The 19,908-nt window shown below is 37.0% G+C and overlaps 1 protein-coding gene across 1 annotated transcript in view; it reads left to right on the top strand.

Annotated features, from left to right (window-relative positions):
* The first annotated feature begins 2,305 nt into the window (after positions 1-2,305).
* LOC309664976 (cytochrome P450 1A1-like) overlaps positions 2,306-19,908 on the top strand; it is a 28,542-nt gene continuing 10,939 nt past the window's right edge. The window contains 8 exon segments of the mRNA XM_082471149.1: positions 2,306-10,474; positions 10,477-10,874; positions 12,195-12,197; positions 12,201-12,318; positions 15,091-15,180; positions 15,271-15,311; positions 15,313-15,392; positions 18,423-18,509. Of these exon segments, the coding sequence (XP_082327275.1) occupies positions 10,054-10,474; positions 10,477-10,874; positions 12,195-12,197; positions 12,201-12,318; positions 15,091-15,180; positions 15,271-15,311; positions 15,313-15,392; positions 18,423-18,509 (1,238 nt within the window). The 5' untranslated portion in view covers positions 2,306-10,053.

Genomic DNA, 19,908 nt, shown 5'->3' with positions numbered 1-19,908 from the left:
GGTGCTGAATTCTCTTAGCTTTTGCTTGTCTGTAAAGCTTTTGATTTCTCTGTCAAATCTGAATGAGATCCTTGCTGGGTAGAGTATCCTTGGTTGTAGGTTCTTCCCTTTCATCACTTTAAATATATCATGCCACTCCCTTCTGGCTTGCAGAGTTTCTGCTGAGAAATCAGCTGTTAACCTTATGGGAGTTCCCTTGTATGTTATTTGTCATTTTTCCCTTGTTGCTTTTAGTAATTTTTCTTTGTCTTTAATTTTTGTCAATTTGATTACTATGTGTCTCGGTGTGTTTCTCCTTGGGTTTATCATGCTTGGGATGCTGTGCGCTTCCTGGACTTAGGTGGCTATTGCCTTTCCCATGTTAGAGAAGTTTTCGACTATAATCTCTTCAAATATTTTCTTGGGTCCTTTCTTTCTCTCTTCTCCTTCTGGGACCCCTATAATGCAAACGTTGGTGCATTTAATGTTGTCCCAGAGGGCTCTTAGGCTGTCTTCATTTCCTTTCATTCTTTTTTTCTTTATTCTGTTCCTTGGCAGTGATTTCCACCATTCTGTCTTCCAGGTCACTTATCTGTTCTTCTGCCTCATTTATTCTGCTGTTGATTCCTTCTAGTGTATTTTTCATTTCAGTTATTGTATTGTTCATCTCTGTTTGTTTGTTCTTTAATTCGTCTAGGTCTTTGTTAAACATTTCCTGCATCTTCTTGATCCTTGCCTCCTTTTTTTCCCCAAGGTCCTTGATCATCTTCACTCTCATTATTCTGAGTTCCTTTTCTGGGAGATTGCCTATCTCCCCTTCATTTAGTTGTTTTTCTTGGTTTTATCTTTTCCTTCATCTGGGACATAGTCCTCTGCCTTTTCATTTTGTCTATCTTTCTGTGATTGTGGTTTTCATTCCACAGGGTGCAGTATTGTAGTTCTTCTTTCTTCCGCTGTCTGCCCTCTGGTGTGAGGGTCTTGATTTTTAAAAGAAAGCAGTTTCATCAAAATTTTTAAAAAATGACCTAGGATATAGACTTCTTTTTTTAAAGTTTTTATTGGAGTATAGTTGCTTTACAATGTTGTGTTAGTTTGTGCTGTACAGCAAAGTGAATCACCTATATGTATACATATATCCACTCTTTTTTGTATTTCCTTCCCATTTAAGTCACACCAGAGCACTGAATAGAGTTCCCTGTGCTATATAGTAGGTTCTCATTAGTTATCTATTTTATACATAGTAGTGTATATATGTCAATCCTAATTTCCCAATTCATCCCACCCCCATTTCCCTCCTTGGTAATACCAAGTTTGTTCCCTATGCCTGTGTCTCTATTTCTGCTTTGCAAATAAGTTCATCTGTATCATTTTTCTAGATTCCACATGTAAGCAATGTTATACGTTATTTGTTTTTCTCTTTCTGACTTACTTCACTCTGTGTGACAGTCTTTACATCTATCCACGTCTCTGCAAATGGCACAATTTTGTTCCTATGGCTGAGTAATATTCCATTGTATATATGTACCACATCTTCTTTATCCATTCCTCTGTTGATGGACATTTAGGTTGCTTAGGATATAGACTTCTCAATCAATCACGTTTTGGTTTTTAAATTACAGAGCAACTGTTTTTGGAGATTCTTCATCTGCACTCTTAGTTTCATCAGATAGCTAAATATGTGGAAATCATAGCCACAAAAGCAGCCACTGAGGATGGCTTTTTCAGAATTTAAGCCCCCCCCCACCCCTTAGGTCTTCATATATTGATAATGATTCCCTTTAACTGAGAGATAGCTTCCCCTGCATAGTTTAAAACATTAATATGCTGGGGAAATCACAAATTAAGTAACCTGACTTCCTCTTTAAAATAGCACTGTTTTCCTAACTGATATGAGCACATTTCTTTTACAGAGACTTGCATTACAGGAACAGACTATTTTTTCCTAAGTAGGAAGAATAAGAGGGAATGAATTTTATAAAGAGCATAAGTATGATTTGATTCTGAAATAGTATTATTAAGAAATAGAATAGACTCTTTCTAATAAGGGCCATAGAAAAGTGAATAAAATAATAAAGGGCCATCTTCCTGGAATGGCTGAGTCCTTAGAACTGATGAACTGGTTATCTTCTTGAGTGTGTTTCCAGCCCTCTGAATGGATTCTCTGTACTCTCAAGTCAAAGTCAAACCTATTATTGCAATCATAGTCATTATTCCTGGGGGTCAAGTACTCTTTACAATTATTTTTATAAAGAAGGAGTGGCTTTTATATTTATTTAAGAAAATTTCAAATATTCAAACACTACAATTTTAAAATAAAGGTAAAAAAAAGAGTCCCAGCTTACTCAGCTCTGAAAAGTTTAGTAATGATACATGAATAAAGGATTAAACATTAATTAAATTGATTAAATTAAAATTAATTAATTAAAATTTAAAACGCAACAGGAGGAGATGCTTGGAAGAAAAGTTTGACCACATGTTCTTTAAGTTATACAATGACATCAGCTGAATGAGGAACACATAATTTGGAATTGTATTATAATACTATGAACTGAAAAAGAAGCTCAGTATATTGAGAATTATAGTTTGTTCACTTAAGAATTTGTCATTTTCTTTTTTTAAATTGTGGTAAAAATATATATATAACATAAAATTTTAACCATTTGTAAACATACAGTTCAGTGGTATTAAGTACATTTACATTGTTATGCAACCATCACCACCAGTCCTCTCCAGAACATTTTCATCTTCCCCAACTGGAACTGTGTACCCATTAAGCAATGCCTCCTCCACTCCCTCCTTCTCCCAGCCCCTGGCAATCACCAATCTGACTTTTTGACTCTATGAATTTGATTACTCTTGGCACCTTGTATAAGTGGAATCATATGATATTTATCCTTTTGTGACCGTTTTCTTTCACTTTGCCTAATGTCTTCAAGGTTCATCCATGTTGTAACATGTGTTAGAATTTTTTTCTTTGTAAGGTTGAATAATGTTTCATTGTATGTATATACCATATTTGGTTTGTCCATTTATCCATCAGTGGACAATTGAGCACTTCCAACTTTAGGTTATAGTGAATAATGTTGCTATGAACATGAGTGTACAAATATCTATTTGAGTTCCCACTGGTTATTTCTGGTATATACCCAGATGTGAATTTCTGGATCATGATAATGAAAAAATTATTCTGACACTTGTTAAGCCAGTAAGGGAGACTTTATTCAGGACTATTGTGATAGTTGTCAAGACCATTACTATAGGGGGGAGAGATTGGGCTCAACTCTGAATAAAGCAAGGAAAGCTAGGGATTTATAGCCAATGAGCAGATTGAGGGGACCAGTGGATGGAAAATAACTAAGAGGAAACATCAAGAGTAGGGGCATTCATGCAAAACTGATCTAACGGTATTGTTGCTGAAGGCTGGATGACCAGCGGGATCAGTTATCACATATGGGGAAGAAGAACTTGAATAGATATCGAGGGTGAGAGATTCCCTCTAAACTGACTTAGCAGGGTTCTTGCTACAACTGGACTACAGGGTCCAGGATAAGGCCTAGTCAAAAAGAGGACTCCAAGAAGCCTAATTAAAACTTGATCAAAGATAGAATATTTTCCAATCATGTGATAATTAAATGTTAATTTGGGGGGGAACCACCATACTGTTTTCCACAACTGCTAGCACCATTTTATGTTCCCACCAGGAATGCACAAAATTTCCAATTTCTCCATAAACTTGATCACGCCTGTTACTTCTTGAAATTTTTGTTTCATTTCATTTTGTTTCTAAAAATATAATAGTCATCCTAATGGGTGGGAAGTGATATCTCATGGTGGATTTGATTTTCATTCCCCTGATGATTAGTGTTGTTGAGCATTTTCATGTGTTTTTTGACCATTGTATATCTTCTTTGAAGAAATGTCTATTCAAGTCCTTTGTCCATGTTTTTCTCTTGGATTGTTATTGCTGAGTTGTAGGAGTTCTTTGTATCGCCTAGCTATTAATCCTTTGTCAGCTATATGATTTGCAAATACTTTCTATCATTCTATAGGTTGCCTTTTCACTATTTACTATGTTGATAGTGTCTTTTGATGCACAAGTTTTTAATTTTGATGAAGTACAAATGATATATTTTGTTGTTTTTTCCTAAGCTTTTGGTAACACATCCAGAAAATTATTGCAAAATCCAATGTCATGAACCTTTTTCCCAAGTTTTCTTCTGAAAGTTTTATAGTTTTATCTGTAAAGCTAATTTTTACTGTCATATATTTATTATTTTGAGTTAATTTTGTATATGGTATAAAGTTAAGGGTCCAACTTTATTCTTTTGCATTTGGATATCTGGTTTTCACACAATTTGCTAAAAAGACTGTCCTTTCCCCATTAATGGTCTTGGCACTCTTGTAGAAAAACATTTGAGTTCACATATATGTGAGGATTTATTTCTGGGCTCTCTATTCTATTCCATTGATCTATGTGTCTATCTTTATGCCAGTACCACACTCTTTTGATTACTGTAACTTTATAGTAAGTTTTGAAATCAGAAAGTTTGAGACCTCCAACCTTGTTCTTATTTTTCAAGATTGTTTTTGGTATTTAGGGTCTGTTGAGGTTCCATGTGTGAAATTTATCAGAATGAAAACCATTAAACAGTACTTGAAAGAAAATGCTTGTGCTTTATAAAAATTGAGACTGTGTAAAGATTTAGCACAGTGCAGAATATGCCACAGACCAAGTATTACCTATTTCACCAACAGGATGGCAGGCCAATGAAATGATTCATGGACTCCTGAGCTCCTGATCCCAGACTTAGACAGCCAACTTGGAATACATTTTAGAGGACATCTGAATGACTAATACCCTAGGCACATGTCTCCAAGAGGGCTCTTGATTGAGCCCTAAATCCAATGACAGCACCTTAATAAAAGTCACACAGAGGAGAGACTGGGAGAAGAGGAGAGGCCATGTGAAGACTGAGACAGAGATTGAGTGACACATCTACAGTCCAGGAACACCTGGAGCCACCAGAAGCTGGAAGAGACAAAGTAAAATTCCCCTCCAGCTTTTAGAAAGAGAAGGGTCCTCCTAACACCTTGACTTCAGACTTCTGGCCTCCAGATTGTGAGCTAATATATTTCTGTTGCTGAGTTGTAGGAGTTCTTTGTATCGTCTAGCTATTAATCCTTTGTAACCCACCAAGTTTGTGATGATTTGTTACAACATCCCTTGGAAACTAATATACCATCCCCAGCCATTTAATACCTGGGTGGAACCCACATCTTACAACATAATACATTTCCTGTATTATGAAATCACATCAGTAAGGATTGCTCTTGTTACAGTAGAAGCTTCAAGTTTAAGCTGAAGAATTCTCCAGTAGAAGGTGTTATAATCAGAGGCTATGGGCACAGTACTAGAGTTATATTACTTGGATTCAAACCTTTTTTTACACCACTTACACTCTGTTAGCCTGAGCAATTTTTCTAATTTCTCGGTGCCTCAAAATTTATCAGGGATAAACAGGCAAAAAATAGCAGTTCTTTTAGAAGTTGGATATAAGAAATAACTGAAATAATATGTAAAGTACTTTCAAATGCTTATTCCTTGTAAGCACACGATAAACATTAGCTGTCACAATTAATATTTTGGAACGGATTTTCCTCTTAACCAATGGGAATGCAAGGCAATTCTCATTATCTTCTCCTAACAAAGCTTTTAAATAACACATTGCCAAGCAATTATCATCAATTGTCTATAACACGGGTACATGCACGAGGAACTTGATATGGCTATGTAATGTCTATACATTAATCCAATGTGGAGTTAGTTGTATTAAGAAGGTAATACTTAAAGAAAAACATTAGTAATAAAAAAAAAATTTTTTTTCGGTAGCCAAGTATGGTATATCTAAATGCTGGTTAGGAAAATTCTGCCCCTGGGTCAGAAATTCCCTATGGTTTGGAGTCAGATTTTTTTTGCCATATGATTTCAAGAGTTTTGATATTGAGAAATCCACGATGTTTTGTGAATATGGCACAGTAGTTCATGGCCTGAAGGTTACTCCTGAGGAAATATATGAGGTTTAACACTCTCTTTGGGGGCTTCCTTTCCTTCCCAAGTACCAGCTACCAGTGATCCTTCTTGGACAGTCTCATTAAAAGCTGACTTTAAACCTAGAATAATTATGGAGCCAAAAACTCCAAAGCTTTAAAGAAAAGTTTATTATGTAATAACTTAGACATCTTGAAAGGATGATGTCACCAAACCACCCGTCATTTCCCTAATAACAGGTAGAAAACTAGACTTCACACGCTGTAGAGGTAGAAAAATTGGTGTTTACACAGGTCAAACAAAAGTGCCTTGACGCAGGTAAGAATATTGTCTCAAATCAAAGCTATGAATATCATACTCAGAAGTTAACTGCTCTAGTTGTGGAAATACAAATCTGTCCAGTTGATGAAGACTCCCGAGAAGCTACCAAAGCCCCCTGACAAAGGTAACCTGAGTTTCCTGGATTTTTTATTTCGTCCATCTTCCCGCCGCTGTGCTTGGCTGCCCAGAGGGCTGCGCGCATGTCCCTGGTTTCCTGAAATTCGCAGCAAAGCAATAACTCTCTGCACCATCGGCTTTTTCCTTCTTGCTCTTTGCTTCCTTGCTACATATCTTTCGACCCTAATTCTGCTTGTCACCAGCAATTTTAAAAGGATTAATCTTTGCATCCTCCCTTTCCTGCCCTGCTTTTTTCCAAGATCAATTTCCATCCTACAGTCTTCTTCGCACGCCTAGCTCCAGATGTGGTCCCTCTCGCTCCACTCACGCTGGAATTTCCCAGCTTCCAGGGCCCAATTCTGGCTGCAGAGGCCTCTCCATTCCTCTTTCTAGCTCTCAAATACCCTAATCCAGCTCCAAACTCCTCCCCACACAGGTCCAAATTCCACCCCTCATTCTCTATTCCCAGAATGTTCTCTCCCAGCCTTTCCCCAGGCCTGCTGCTGCTGTGACCACACTGTTCCTGTTTCCTAGGATGCACGCAACTTTCTAGAAAACCTTCTCTGCCGTTAGATCCCTCCGCCAGATTCCTCGCACTGACTGCAAGATTTCTGGGCACGGGTGAGCCTTCCAAGCTTCATTGTAATTTGGCTGAATGGATTTGTTGATCTCATAGCAGGTTGTTTTCTCCCCAAAAAGGTCCTCAACTTGGAATGGCCCTTAGTCATATTGAGGAGCTTTTTAACATGCATCCACCCCTAGAGATTTGGATAACTGGTCCGTTTGGGACGTGGGTATTGCAATGGTTTCACAGCTTCCAAGGGAGGTCTGATGTGTGTGTCTAGGTTTGAGAACCAAAACAAAAGCCTTCAATCTACTTGTGCTTTTTTCACCTGGTTCTTCTCTTAAGGGTTCACCTTGAATTTCTGATGACGCAGCAGCCCACCTTAGGGAGCTGTATGCCCTGTTTCAGCCCTAGTTCACTCCAAAACAACAGGAACAGAATTTGCCTTCAGAGCTTTCCAAGAAAGTTGCTGGGAAAGTTGGCAATGTGCCTGGGTCTGGTAAACTGCCAAAGAGAATTTAATTACAGACTAGAAGGGTCCAAGTTGAAAAAGAATCCAGGGTGATCACACAGTTACTTACATTTGTGGAACTGCTAACTGCTCTGGAAACTCTGGCAACACAATATAGCCAGGCAATTAACCCTGGACATCACACTCAGGCTTCTGCCCACTTTTTCCTTCTAACTTTGATTACTGAAGGCTGGAGCTGGCCTTCAAAGTCTACTAGTCTGGAGGGACCATTTTACAGATGAGAAAACTGAGGCCAAAAGACACTATAATTTAATAGAGTTCCCACAACTAAATAGGGAAAGAGGTAGGCGGGGAAACCCAGTCATCTTTGTGGGAGTCAAACCACACCTACTTCTAGCCACACCCACTCCTCATCTATTTAGTTGTCTGCTTTGGAAACGCCTCTGATAATTGTCAATGTGCATTTGTCAAATTGGAAGTTTGGTGAATGCCCAAGAGAAATGGAATTTTATGAAAAGGCAAGTGCTAGAAGTAATTGGTGATTCATTATTAAGCTCAAAAACCATGGGAAATAAATGAGGAAAATGACTTTATCTCACAAAGCCTCCCCGTAACAGGATGGTACATTACCTCATAGAGGTATGAGCTTTGAAAGTGTGGGTTTAGTGCTTAGTTCTGGATCTGGCACCTGGTAAGAGAGCAATAAATTGTCATAGAAGCAAGAGAGGTTTCGCAAAATCAATATGATGCAAAGCCGCAGTGCAATGACTTTCTCACTGTTTTCTTCCTGAAGTGAGAGAAAAGGGAAGTTTTGAAAATTGTAGCTGTTGCATTGATTAGGGACTCAGTTTTTCTTTTTAGTTTAAATGCACAATTTTCCCCCTATAAAAACAAGTTGATCTTTCACTTTTAACTCCAAAGTTAATTCCTTAGAAAACAGTGCCAACCAAGTTGGTGTAATTAGCCACATTTTATCTGTGAACTTGGAAAGGTGAAACAATCAACTAAAATAGGTGACAAGGGTTTTCTTGCATATTCAGAGTAGGGGCAATAAGATACACATTTCTTTGATCCTTGGTGCTTTTTAAAAGTAGAACATAAGTGTAGTGCTTTTTACCACCCTATCATTTTCTTCTGAACTGGAAAACAAATTAATTCATTGCTTCTTGTAAGAATGCTTCCCAGTATGTATGTGTATATATATATATATATGAAATCAAGTGTTGGCCTACTCAAAAACTCAAAAAGAACTGGATATTTACACTGGCAAATGAGTATCCTGCCCACCAATGTTAACTTGTCTCAGGAAGTAATTAAAGAAGTGTGAAATTTAGTTGTATTCTTTCAAGGGAGAAAAAGTTTTGTATTCTCTCTATAGTTACTATAAAATGTAATAGCTAACAAAAATATTCTTCATGTGTATTAAACATTATTTTGCAGGGGTGGGTAGGACTCTCTTGGTTTCAAGTAACAGAAACCAATTTTAGCTAGTTTAGGCAGGAAAGAATTCAATCCGAGGACAAGATCTCATGAAAGTACTAGAAACAGTGAATGCAAGGTCATGAGGTCTCTCTCTGTCTGTTTCTTTTCCTTTCTACTTTATTTATTTTTCAGACGTGCTTTCACAGTTTCTTAGGTCCTCCTGGTAGGTGAAAGGTCCCCGAATCATATTTTCAGATTTATATCTTATAGATTTAGCTGCCCAATGAGAAGATGGACTTTCACAGCCCTAATTCCATATTCCTAAGGAAGGTTCATCTTGGGTCAAGGGCTTATCCTTGGACCAATCATCCATGACTATGTGGGCAGGTTTCAAAACAGTAGAACTGCTTCAGAAAGTCACTTTTACAAGCAGGCCGAGAAGTTCAAGAACAGACTAGGCAGTCAGCCAACTAGATATCCACTAAATGGCTTGTAATTCACCAAGTACTTTTTAATAATGATTTCATTTCATCCTCAAACAATGACAGACCACTCTATTCACAGTTCTCTATACACTTTTCACTTTGTAATCTTATTTTTGTTTATCTAGTTTCCTGATTAGTCTATGAAATTTTGTTTTGTATTTTTAGTGCCTAACATTGGGGTGTTCAATAAATATTTGCTGAAAGAGTGTATGATTAATTCTGTTAGGTAGGACACTTAGATGAGACAGCTGGCATGCACTTAGATTAAGTGACAGGATGAACCCCCCAGCTAATGAGTGTGAACTCAGCTTCCATAGCCTCAATCCCTTTCCCACCCCCCAGGCTGCTTTCTACGTTGAGTTGTCCTCTTCTTCTGTCTATGGTGTCAACAACTGACATGAAAGCATTTGGTCTGGTGGTTAGAATCATGAAAATAATAGAATTGAGATAAAGGTACAGTGCATTTTACAAGAATTTAATTTTACCCTCTTGGTGCATTGTTTAATAATAGCTGTTAACTAAATACAAAGGGTCTGTACTTTTCTTCTAAATGTTTACATGGAGAAAGACTACTCTTAGTCTATGCTTAGAATGGCAGAAATAAGGGTTACATATTTCTATTTTAGGTGTTTTATTCCTGAAAATGATATTCGGCATGGCAATCACCCCTGGAGAGGTGACCACTTCTCTCATAATTTGGGGGATGGTTTTTGTTTTTGTAAGAGCGCTAAGGAGCAAAGGGAGAAAGCGGGTGTCTCCTCCTGGCCCATGGTCCTTCCCCATCATAGGAAATCTTCTTCAGCTTGGAGACCATCCTTACCTTACATTCGTGGAGATGAGGAAGAAATACGGAAATGTCTTTCTCATCAGACTTGGCATGGTGCCTGTCCTTGTGGTGAATGGGATGGAAATGGTGAAACAAGTACTACTCAAAGATGGAGAGCATTTTGCAGGCCGACCTAACATGCATACATTTTCTTTCCTGGCAGAAGGAAAGAGTCTTACGTTTTCGGTCAATTATGGAGAGAGCTGGAAGCTTCATAAGAAAACTGCTTCCAATGCTTTACAACATTTTCTAAAGCAGAAACAAACTCCTCCACCTGCTCTTGCTTACTTGAGAAACATGTCACTGAGGAAGTTTCTGAGCTGGTAAAAGTCTCTGCAGAGTTGACTTCCAAGAATGGCAGCTTTGACCCCAGAGGTGCTATTTCGTGTGCGGTGGCCAACATTGTCTGTGCCCTTTGTTTTGGCAAGAGATGTGACCACAGTGATGAGGAGTTTCTTAGAATAGTTAAAGAGAATGATGACTTACTCAAGGCCTCCAGCGCTGCTAATCCTGCCAATTTCATACTGTGTTTCTGCTACCTTCCACTGCGAATTATAAATTCTCCCCGGGAGTTTTATCAGGCCCTGAATCAGTTTATTGCTCTACATGTACAAGATCATCTTACAACATATGATAAGGTAAGGGTTTAAATTCATGCCAGGACTGAGGATTTGGTGAGAAGTGAAAAAAAAAAAAAAAAGAGGGTGAGATGCATTAAGAACTCAGACAACTTTATGTACTACCTTGGTTCTTTCACTGTAATTTTTCCATAATGAACCTTACCCAAACTATTGGTAAATGTGAGGTCCAATCAGAGCGATTATAGGGCAGTATTACTTAGTTCTCATGTAGGGACCATAAGAAGAGCTTTGAATTTTTTGAGACCTCAGAAATTTCCCTAGTGTGCTGATAAGGCACATACTTGAATTATGAATCTGTAATTGGCTGATAAATGATGATTAACATGTAGGTGAGCTTCCTGAAGAAATGACCCAATAATTTTGCTTCTCTAATTTTTCATCTGAAACTATCGGGTCTTAAAATTATCAGCATATTTTTTTCAGAAAGTGTTTTGAATAATTATAAAGAATATTCTATAGGAACCTTCCAATTTACACTCATATCCTACTTGAGTTTCTTTCCTATGAAGAAATGAACTTTGAGATCATAACACATGTAGAAATGTTATCCACGTGACAGAAGCGAACCTTCTTATGAGGCCATTGATATGTTTTTGGCCCAATTTGATGGTCCACAAAAGAGTAAATTTCTCTCTTGAAGTATGTATGTACTAGAAAGAATCCTAGTTCTTGGGGACCAATTTGCTGAGAGGAGGGCATCGGGGAAAAAAACAAAACATGAAAATGTGAGTAATTGAGCAAATGAAGAGATGTGAGGACTTAAGTCCCCTCCGATTAGAAGGAAGAGGCAGAAAACAATGTGTTTCAGGGTACCAGCAGGGAATTCTAGATCAGATACAATAAGTAAAAGAGTTTGTGAAATTCATAAATTTATCTTCCTATTCCCTAACCTACTCTAGCCCCACTTCCTCTTCATGGTGATTATAGTAAAATCCTTACAGTAGGTTTGAAAACCTCTTATTGTATTTATTGCTTAGCAATTTCTCTGTAATAAGTTAACCTCTGATTTTTCTAAGTGTGCTTCCAGACATAGGTATACTCTTTATTGATTGAAAAAAAACTTTCAAGAAGAAATTTGAGTTTGGTACCTTGGTTTTCTAGTCTACATTCTTTTAAGATTGAGCATTGCCTTAAGATTGAGCATTAACAAGCAAAACTGGTTGCAAGGTTTAAAATGATCTACCTATATTCTTTATATTCCTAAGTTAATTGGGTTCATTTCAAGTACATGGTAATATGGCTTTTCTTGCATGAGAGTCATATATGCTGTAGAATGTAGGTAGGGATGACTAATCATGTTAAGGTTTATATCCTCAGGACTAAAGCCAAGATATCACTGATGCTCTGATTAATACATGCCACAACAAATATGCTGCTACCAAAACAGCCACCTTAAATGACGATGAAATCATAAGCACTGTGAATGACCTCTTTGGAGCTGGTATATGAAAGTATTTATCAATATTTAAGGTGAATCAAGATTAATTGCAATTTTCTGTTTTCTACTGTTTACATTGTAGAGTCTTTCCCTCTTTTGATATCGGCCATTTACGACTTTGATCCCTACATCCCTCTCTCAGTCCCTTTCCCAACCCATTGACATTTACTCTTAATCTGTTTAAGTGCTGTTTTTTTGTTTCATGTATTCTTATAAAATGGGCTTTATATTTTCATGTATTAGCATGTATTCTAATATTATCATGAATTTTAATATATGTAAATTACCATTGTTATTTACATCTCAACTTATTTCTAACTTTTTTCATGAAGCCCTATACTTTTAAGGTTCAATCACGGTTGTCAGGTGTATTCCTAATTTACTGCTTCTAATGGTTGCATAGTACTCCATGGCCAGTACCCCCTACATTTTACCAGTCTGCTGTCTCAGTAATGCAGATATTGAACATCTCGCCAATGCTAATTACCATCTTTGTGCATCAGTTTTTCCTCCTTTTTCATTATAGTCTTATGTTAAGAAGCAGAATTTCTGGGTCACCTAATAAAAGTCCTAGGTCTTGGATATATTGTCCATGGCTCTACAATGTGCAAAATCAGTGTCTTTCGTGCAGCATTCATGGCTTGTTTTGTTTCTCTTTTGATAGTGAATAGAGTCAATATATTCTGAATAGAAGTCCATATTCTCACACCGTACTGCACATTACTACAAACACCATTGTTGGCAACTGCATTTGGACAACTCACTTTTAGGATAATTCCTTGCACTGTGAAGTCATGTTAGAAATTTTGTGGCATGAGAACTGTTGAATTTACCGGCTCACTGTAAGAGATTGCCCTATTCAAAAAATGTAAAACCAAGTCTTGAGAAGGGATGATTGGGAAGGATTTTACTTTGTTCTGAAGCTACATTTGGGTGCATTTCTTGCACATGTTGTGATGCAAGTTGTTTAGAGAACAAACAAATCCTTAAGTCCCAATGCTGTGGAACCACAGACTTGAATTAGGGTACTAGCTTTGTCTCTTGTGTGGTCCTGGTAAAATATTTAACCATCTCTGTGCTGCATGTTTCTCATCTCTAAAGCGAGACTAATTACAGCCCCCATTTCAAATAACCATGCAATCAAGTGATCAATATTTGGAGTAGTCATCATTGTTGACATTTTCATCATCATCTTGAAAACCTAGAAATAAGATATATTGATTTAAACACTAATTTTTGCTACTAGATTATAAGATTTAGTAGAAAACACAAATAACGTTATTAATTTTGGCATTAGGTCATCACTGAGTTGAATTTATAATTAAAACAGCCTAAAAAATCTGTTTAATGTGGTATTTCTGAGTGTTAGGTTTTCAAGAACTGATCACATCCTTTGATGTAAAGTCATCCTTGAGAAAAAGATGAAGTTTTACATAGAGTTTCTGGCTTTTATTTTCAATAATGAAAAACATCTTACCAAGGTATAGATAATATCAAAAATGAAGATACCTTGTTTAAAGGATGAATTTTAAAACAAAGCAAGTACACTAAAAATCAGTATTTAAAAAAATTGAATGTACTCAACCTTCCATTATGCACTTATACAAACTTATGGCCTTGAAGCCAGATAAGTCCACGTTTAAGTCCTGACTCTGTCTCTTCTGAGTTGTCACCTTGAGCAAGGTCCATAATGTCCTTGAGGCACACACAGTTTTCTCTTCAATAAAATGAGCATAGAACAGAAAAAGCATTCAATAGCTATGTATGATTTATGATATTAATTATTATTATACATAGATCATAGCCATTATTATTATAACAATGGTTTATTTTGTAGTGAAATATATCCAGTGTTTTCATTTGCCTTATAGATAATACCTATATATTTAAAACTTTTTTATTTTATTTTTTCTTGTGGTTGCAAACACATAACATTAAATTTACTACATTAAACATTTTCACATGTACAATTCAGTAGTGTTGTGTATATTCACATTGTTGTATAACAGATCTTTAGAACTTTTTCATCTTGCAAAACTATAACTCTATGCCCATTGAACCCCAATTTGCCCACCTCTGTACTCCCAGCCCTAGACAACTACCTTTCTAATTTATGTTTTTACGATTTTGACTACTTTAGATACCTTATATGAATGAAATCAGACAGTATTTTCCCTTTTGTGACTGGTTTGTTTCATATAGCATAATGTCCTTGAGGTTCATCCATATTGTAGGAAGTGACAGGATCTCCTTCTTTTTAAGGCTGCATAATATTCCATTGCACGCATACACCACATTTTGTTTATCCATTCATCCATCGATGTACATGTGGGTTGTTTCCAACTCTTGGCTATTGTGAATAATGCTACCATGAACATGGTGGTACATATATTTTTTAAATCCATGCTTTCAGCTCTTTTGAATTAATGGATCACTTGGTAATTATTTTTTAAGTATTTTGAGGACCCTTTATATTGTTTTCCATAGTGACTGCACCATTTTACATTTCTACCAGCAATGCATTAGAGTTCCAATTTTTCCACCTTCTCATCAACATTTGCTGTTTTCTGCTTATTGGTAGTGGCTGCTCTAATGAGTAAGAGGTTAAGCCTATACTTTGAAATAAACCTTAATGTATAATAATTGTATTATTAATTGGTAGTCATATTTCGATTATTTTCCCTGGATTCTTAGTATTCAAATACAAAGTAAACTGAGGATCCAATTTTGCTAATACTTTTTTCCAAGACACTTTTTCTCTCTTTTTTCTTTCAGAGTTTGAAACAATATCAACATGTCTATATTGGAGCTTTCTTTATTTGATACGCTCTCCAGAAATTCAAGCCAAAATTCAAGAAGAAATTGGTAACACGCTTTCAGATGAAAAGTATAATTCTTATAAGAATATATTTTCATTTTTAAATTAAATTTTTTAAAAAACCTTTTTTTACCCAGATGGAAACATTGGGATGAAATCAACCAGGTTTGAAGACAGGAAAAATTTTACCCTACACAGAAGCTTTCATAAATGAAATATTCAGACGTGCCTCCTTTCTTCCTTTTACTATTCTTCTTTGGTAAGGATATGCTGCTCCTTTGGGACAACAACTATCCCGCAGGTGGTGTGGGGAGGAGTGAGGAACCTCAGGCATTAGACTGAATACTTCAAGTGCTTTAAAATCTATAGTATGTTAATGTTATTTTAATATTATTTTAAATCCTTTTATTTTCTTTTGAAACCTTTAATGAAATTTTAACATAGAGCAAGGCAAATTTTGTGAATATTTTTTATAACTAAACTATGATGCCATTAACTTTCATCTTATATTTAAAAATTAAGGGGAGAGAAGGATATGGAAATTTGGAACAATTGATAGTCCAACCATAATATATGTTTGGCTATTAAGCGTTGTACAAACTCACTTAACTTCCCCTTACGAGTAGCGTTAGCCGCCTGCTAATGTGATATGGCTTCATTTTCAGTAGCTAAGAATTTTGCTGAACAGTAGACCGAGGAAGCTAGTTGCCACAAACAGATTAAACAGAGTCTACATTTATAGATATTTGAAAGTTTACTGAACCTTATGTCAGACTCTCCAGATCCCAAATGCATGCAAGTACAGACTAAGTAGATAGGCTTTATTAAATATGTTTGTGAACAACCAAAGTTCAGGTAGTTTGAACTGTTTCCATTCCACACAATTAAAATAAAAAATTAAATTATCCATGCTTTTTCTCTTCCCATCTTTATATAGTGAAGGAGGGGGAATGTCTCTCACGCCATGTGGTAATCGGCAGAGCAGAATGCAGTGCCTCAGCCCAGGTATCTCCAAGGGCCAGACCACTAGCTGAGCAGTGTCAAGCCCAGACAGTGAGCCACTCAGTACCCTGTATTTTGCCTCTCTCGTTTGCTCTCCATATTCACACATGATGCTATCTATTCACTGTGATCCCTTTCCTTCAGATCCCCTTTCTGGTTGAAGTAGACTTCATCTTTAACTTAAGTTTATAAAAAGCATCCTACATTTAAATATGCAGCTCTTCTGTCCCAAAGGCTTCCGTAGGGTGACTGAGTGCTTCATAAAAGAGTACGACCTACAAGCTTTACTAAGAAATCAGGAACAGAGAGACCTGCGAAGTTACAGGCATGATTTGGGATGAAATGAAAGTGATCATAATCTTTGGGATCCTGAAAATACATCTGAGAGCCTCACTAATAGGGAGAAATATATTTTAGGAAATAGGTATTCATTATATTATTAGAAGTGAAGAAATAAACTAATATATCAACTAAAAAGATCAGAGGCATCGGCCAATGAGAGTAGTGTGATATAAACCAAGAATTTTGGCACAAACATAAAAGGCATCTTATATATTAATATGTTGTTTGGGATTAATCTGTTCTCCACTTGGATGTTTACCATTTTCCTTTTAAAAGGACAAGGGCTTAAAGAGCAGAAAATGGGTTAAAATGAAATGAATTTTTAAAAGATAAATGGAAGAATCTTAGGCAAAAGGGGCAAAAGTTTTGCTATTATATATAACGTATGTACACACATACACAAAAGACCAAACAGTACCCTAATAAATATTTATCGCGTGTATGCTCTTTAAAAGTTACGTGGTAAGGCATTTTTATATATGCAGTTTCAGAAGTATATATTTAGAGAGAGAGAGACCCTACAATGAATGAATTTATATATTGAGTCCTTCTTTAGAATATATAGTCACTCATAGTTTAATATTAGTGAAATCAAATTTTACATGCTAGGTTTCCATAGAGTGGGATCATGTGGTTTTTATGCAGAGTAGAATTTGAGCAGCTGAATCCACAGAGGGAGTGTGGGCAGGAATGTACTGAGAAAGCCAAGTGGCTATACCTAGGAGCCGGTAATCCTTCCAACAAATGGCTCCATCCCTTTTTTGACCTTCTCCTTTGTTGGGTTTTGAGGGCACCCGATGAATAATACCCATATTATTTGCCGAAGTTCAGTACCAGCTGCAAGATGAAAGTAGGTCAGAGAGAGTTTCAAATATTAACTTTTTTAATGCTCAGAGCTAGTTTGCACAGTTTGGCTTAGAGCTAGACCAAGGAGGCTTACGCATACTTTTTACCTGAATTAGACATACTTCTCCACTCGGACTCTGGCAAAGTTGGACAACAGCAGAGTCTCCTCTGGCAGTACGACACCTGCTCCTCAGCTCAGCCCATTAATAACTATAGCTGAGATGTATTAGCTTCTCTATAGGTTGGCTAATCAGAAGAGAGAACCCAGAAGTGGCTACGACAAACGTGTCCAGTGACTGTTCTCAAACTCATCACATTGAAATGTCACTGCTTCTCTGGGGAGAAGTGAGTGTGAGGGCCATCTCAGAGGTTAGGGAGTGCCATATGGAAACATAACATGACTTCATCTAAACTGTGCATAATTACAGAGGTATAAAGGGGAAAGATGTACAGTATACATAATGAAGTCTGAGTATGGGACTAGAAAAATAGAATACTTGTTCTAGAGGCAACTTAGGGACCATCCAATACAACCAATATCATTTCACAGCTGGGAAATGAAACCATAGAGTAGATATGAGATTTGCCCAACATCTCACTGAGAACAGTATCTAGAGTTCAGATTTCCTAGTTCCAATTCCATTCCAATTCCTAGTTCCTCCCATCAAGTACTAAATGATGTTATGTTTTGTTTTTCTAATCTACTAATAGAAGCCAAAAACACATGGGGTACAAAGAAAATGCTTTATAATGTCCTTAATAGTTTCCGGTTATAATCGGATGTGTCTACTTATGACCAACTCTGTCATAGAAATATTGAGATAATTTTCTAGAGATTTTAGCTCATAGCAATGCCTTCAATATATTAGGTGCTCAATATGTTTAACAAATACAAGAAAAAGAATAAATTAGTGATTTGACAATAGGTAGAAGATATATCAATTAATGAACAAAGGGAGATTTATAAAGATGTCACATCATTATTGCAGTAAAAAATAACATTAACAAAAAATAGTCCATGCATCATGAGAGGCAGCTTAAGGATGGGTTATTTGAATTTACAGGATGCGTTGTAATGCTGCCTTTCTCTTTCCTACGGTACTACATCAGATACTACTCTGAATGGTTATTTCATTCCCAGGAAAAACTGCACCTTTATTAACATGTATCAAGTAAATCATGATGAGTAAGCCACCAAAATTATTTCCTGAGATAACATTTGCTTGGTTGTTTGTTTGCTATTTATTAATCTGGGAAAAATTTACATTCTTCTTAACCAAACTTCATTCCCTCTGTTTCTCTTGAAAGAAGTTGGAAAGAAATTCAGTTTTCTTTCCTCACAGATAATAGGAAGGAGGAAATCTTAATACAGATTCATTCAAGGTAAATCGAATTTCAAAAGTGGGCTCACTGGGGGAGGTGTGAGCCAAGGACTTCGTGGGCTCACCCTCTGCATGTGTATGACCAGCCGATACTTGAAAAGCAGCCTGAAACCCCCCACTGGAGTGTAAGCCACCAAGCAGGGATATTTTTCTTCTCTCCCTTTTTGTTTGTTTGCTTTTTCCTCAACCCCAGTACCTAGATCAGTGCCTGGCACATAGTAGGCACTCAGTAAATATTTGTGAATAAAATGCAACTAGAGGCTTGCCCATATCAACTACAGAAGGGCAGTCTGAACCTAAGGTACCTCAGGCAGTGAAAAGTGAGGGTGATGAGTGGTGATGGCACTGGTGGGCATAATGATGAGAACAGTTAATCTTTATAGACTCCCACTGCGTGCTGGGCACAAAAAGCTCAGATGTATCTCCTCTGACCTCAACAGTAATCCTATATAGTGGTGCTAGCATGACCCCAATTTTACTGATGAAGAAACTTTCAGCCAGATTGAACAAATTACTTAAGATCACATATTCAGCAGGTAAGAGAAGCAGGACTCACATCCAGTGTAAATCCTGTTTAATATGTAAATCTTGTTTAATGGAAATTATATGCTCCATGTGGTGAGGGCTTGATGTCGCCAGTAAACTGGTAAAGATTGCAATCTTTTCTTTTCCCCCGCTTTGGCTACCGCGCGGCTTGCGGGATCTTAGTTCCCAACCAGGGATCAAACCTGGGCCTCAGCAGTGAAAGCGCCAAGTCCTAACCACTGGACCACCAAGGAATTCCCAAGATGGCATTCTTATACGCTCAGCCGGTTGTACGTACAGTACTCTGTACAGCTTCTCCGTCTTCACCCAACATCTCATCTGACCGATGGCTTAGGCTCCAGGCTCTTAGGGAGGGAGGTGATTATCCTGTGTACCTAACAGCACCTTCACAATCTCTGTAACTAGCAAAATGGTAGAATACACTGCATAGACCGTCCCACTGGAACACTTATTGTCAGAGAGATTGATAGATCCATTCTCCACCCAGTGATCATATTGGATAAACCTAAGCATTTTTAAACCCATTATAAGAAGAAATACAGTCAGTGTAAATTGAATGGCATTTATTTTCAGTTGGTACAACCCCAAGTATCCCAAGTGTTCTAGTATCCTAAGAACTTGTGATTATATTGAATATTGAGTAATGATCAAACAAAC

This window comes from Balaenoptera physalus (assembly GCF_965194825.1).
Source record: "Balaenoptera physalus genome assembly, chromosome: 7".
NCBI classification, from domain to species: domain Eukaryota; kingdom Metazoa; phylum Chordata; class Mammalia; order Artiodactyla; family Balaenopteridae; genus Balaenoptera; species Balaenoptera physalus.
Note: the sequence above shows the minus strand (reverse complement) of the source record. Positions and strands in the feature narration are given on the sequence as shown.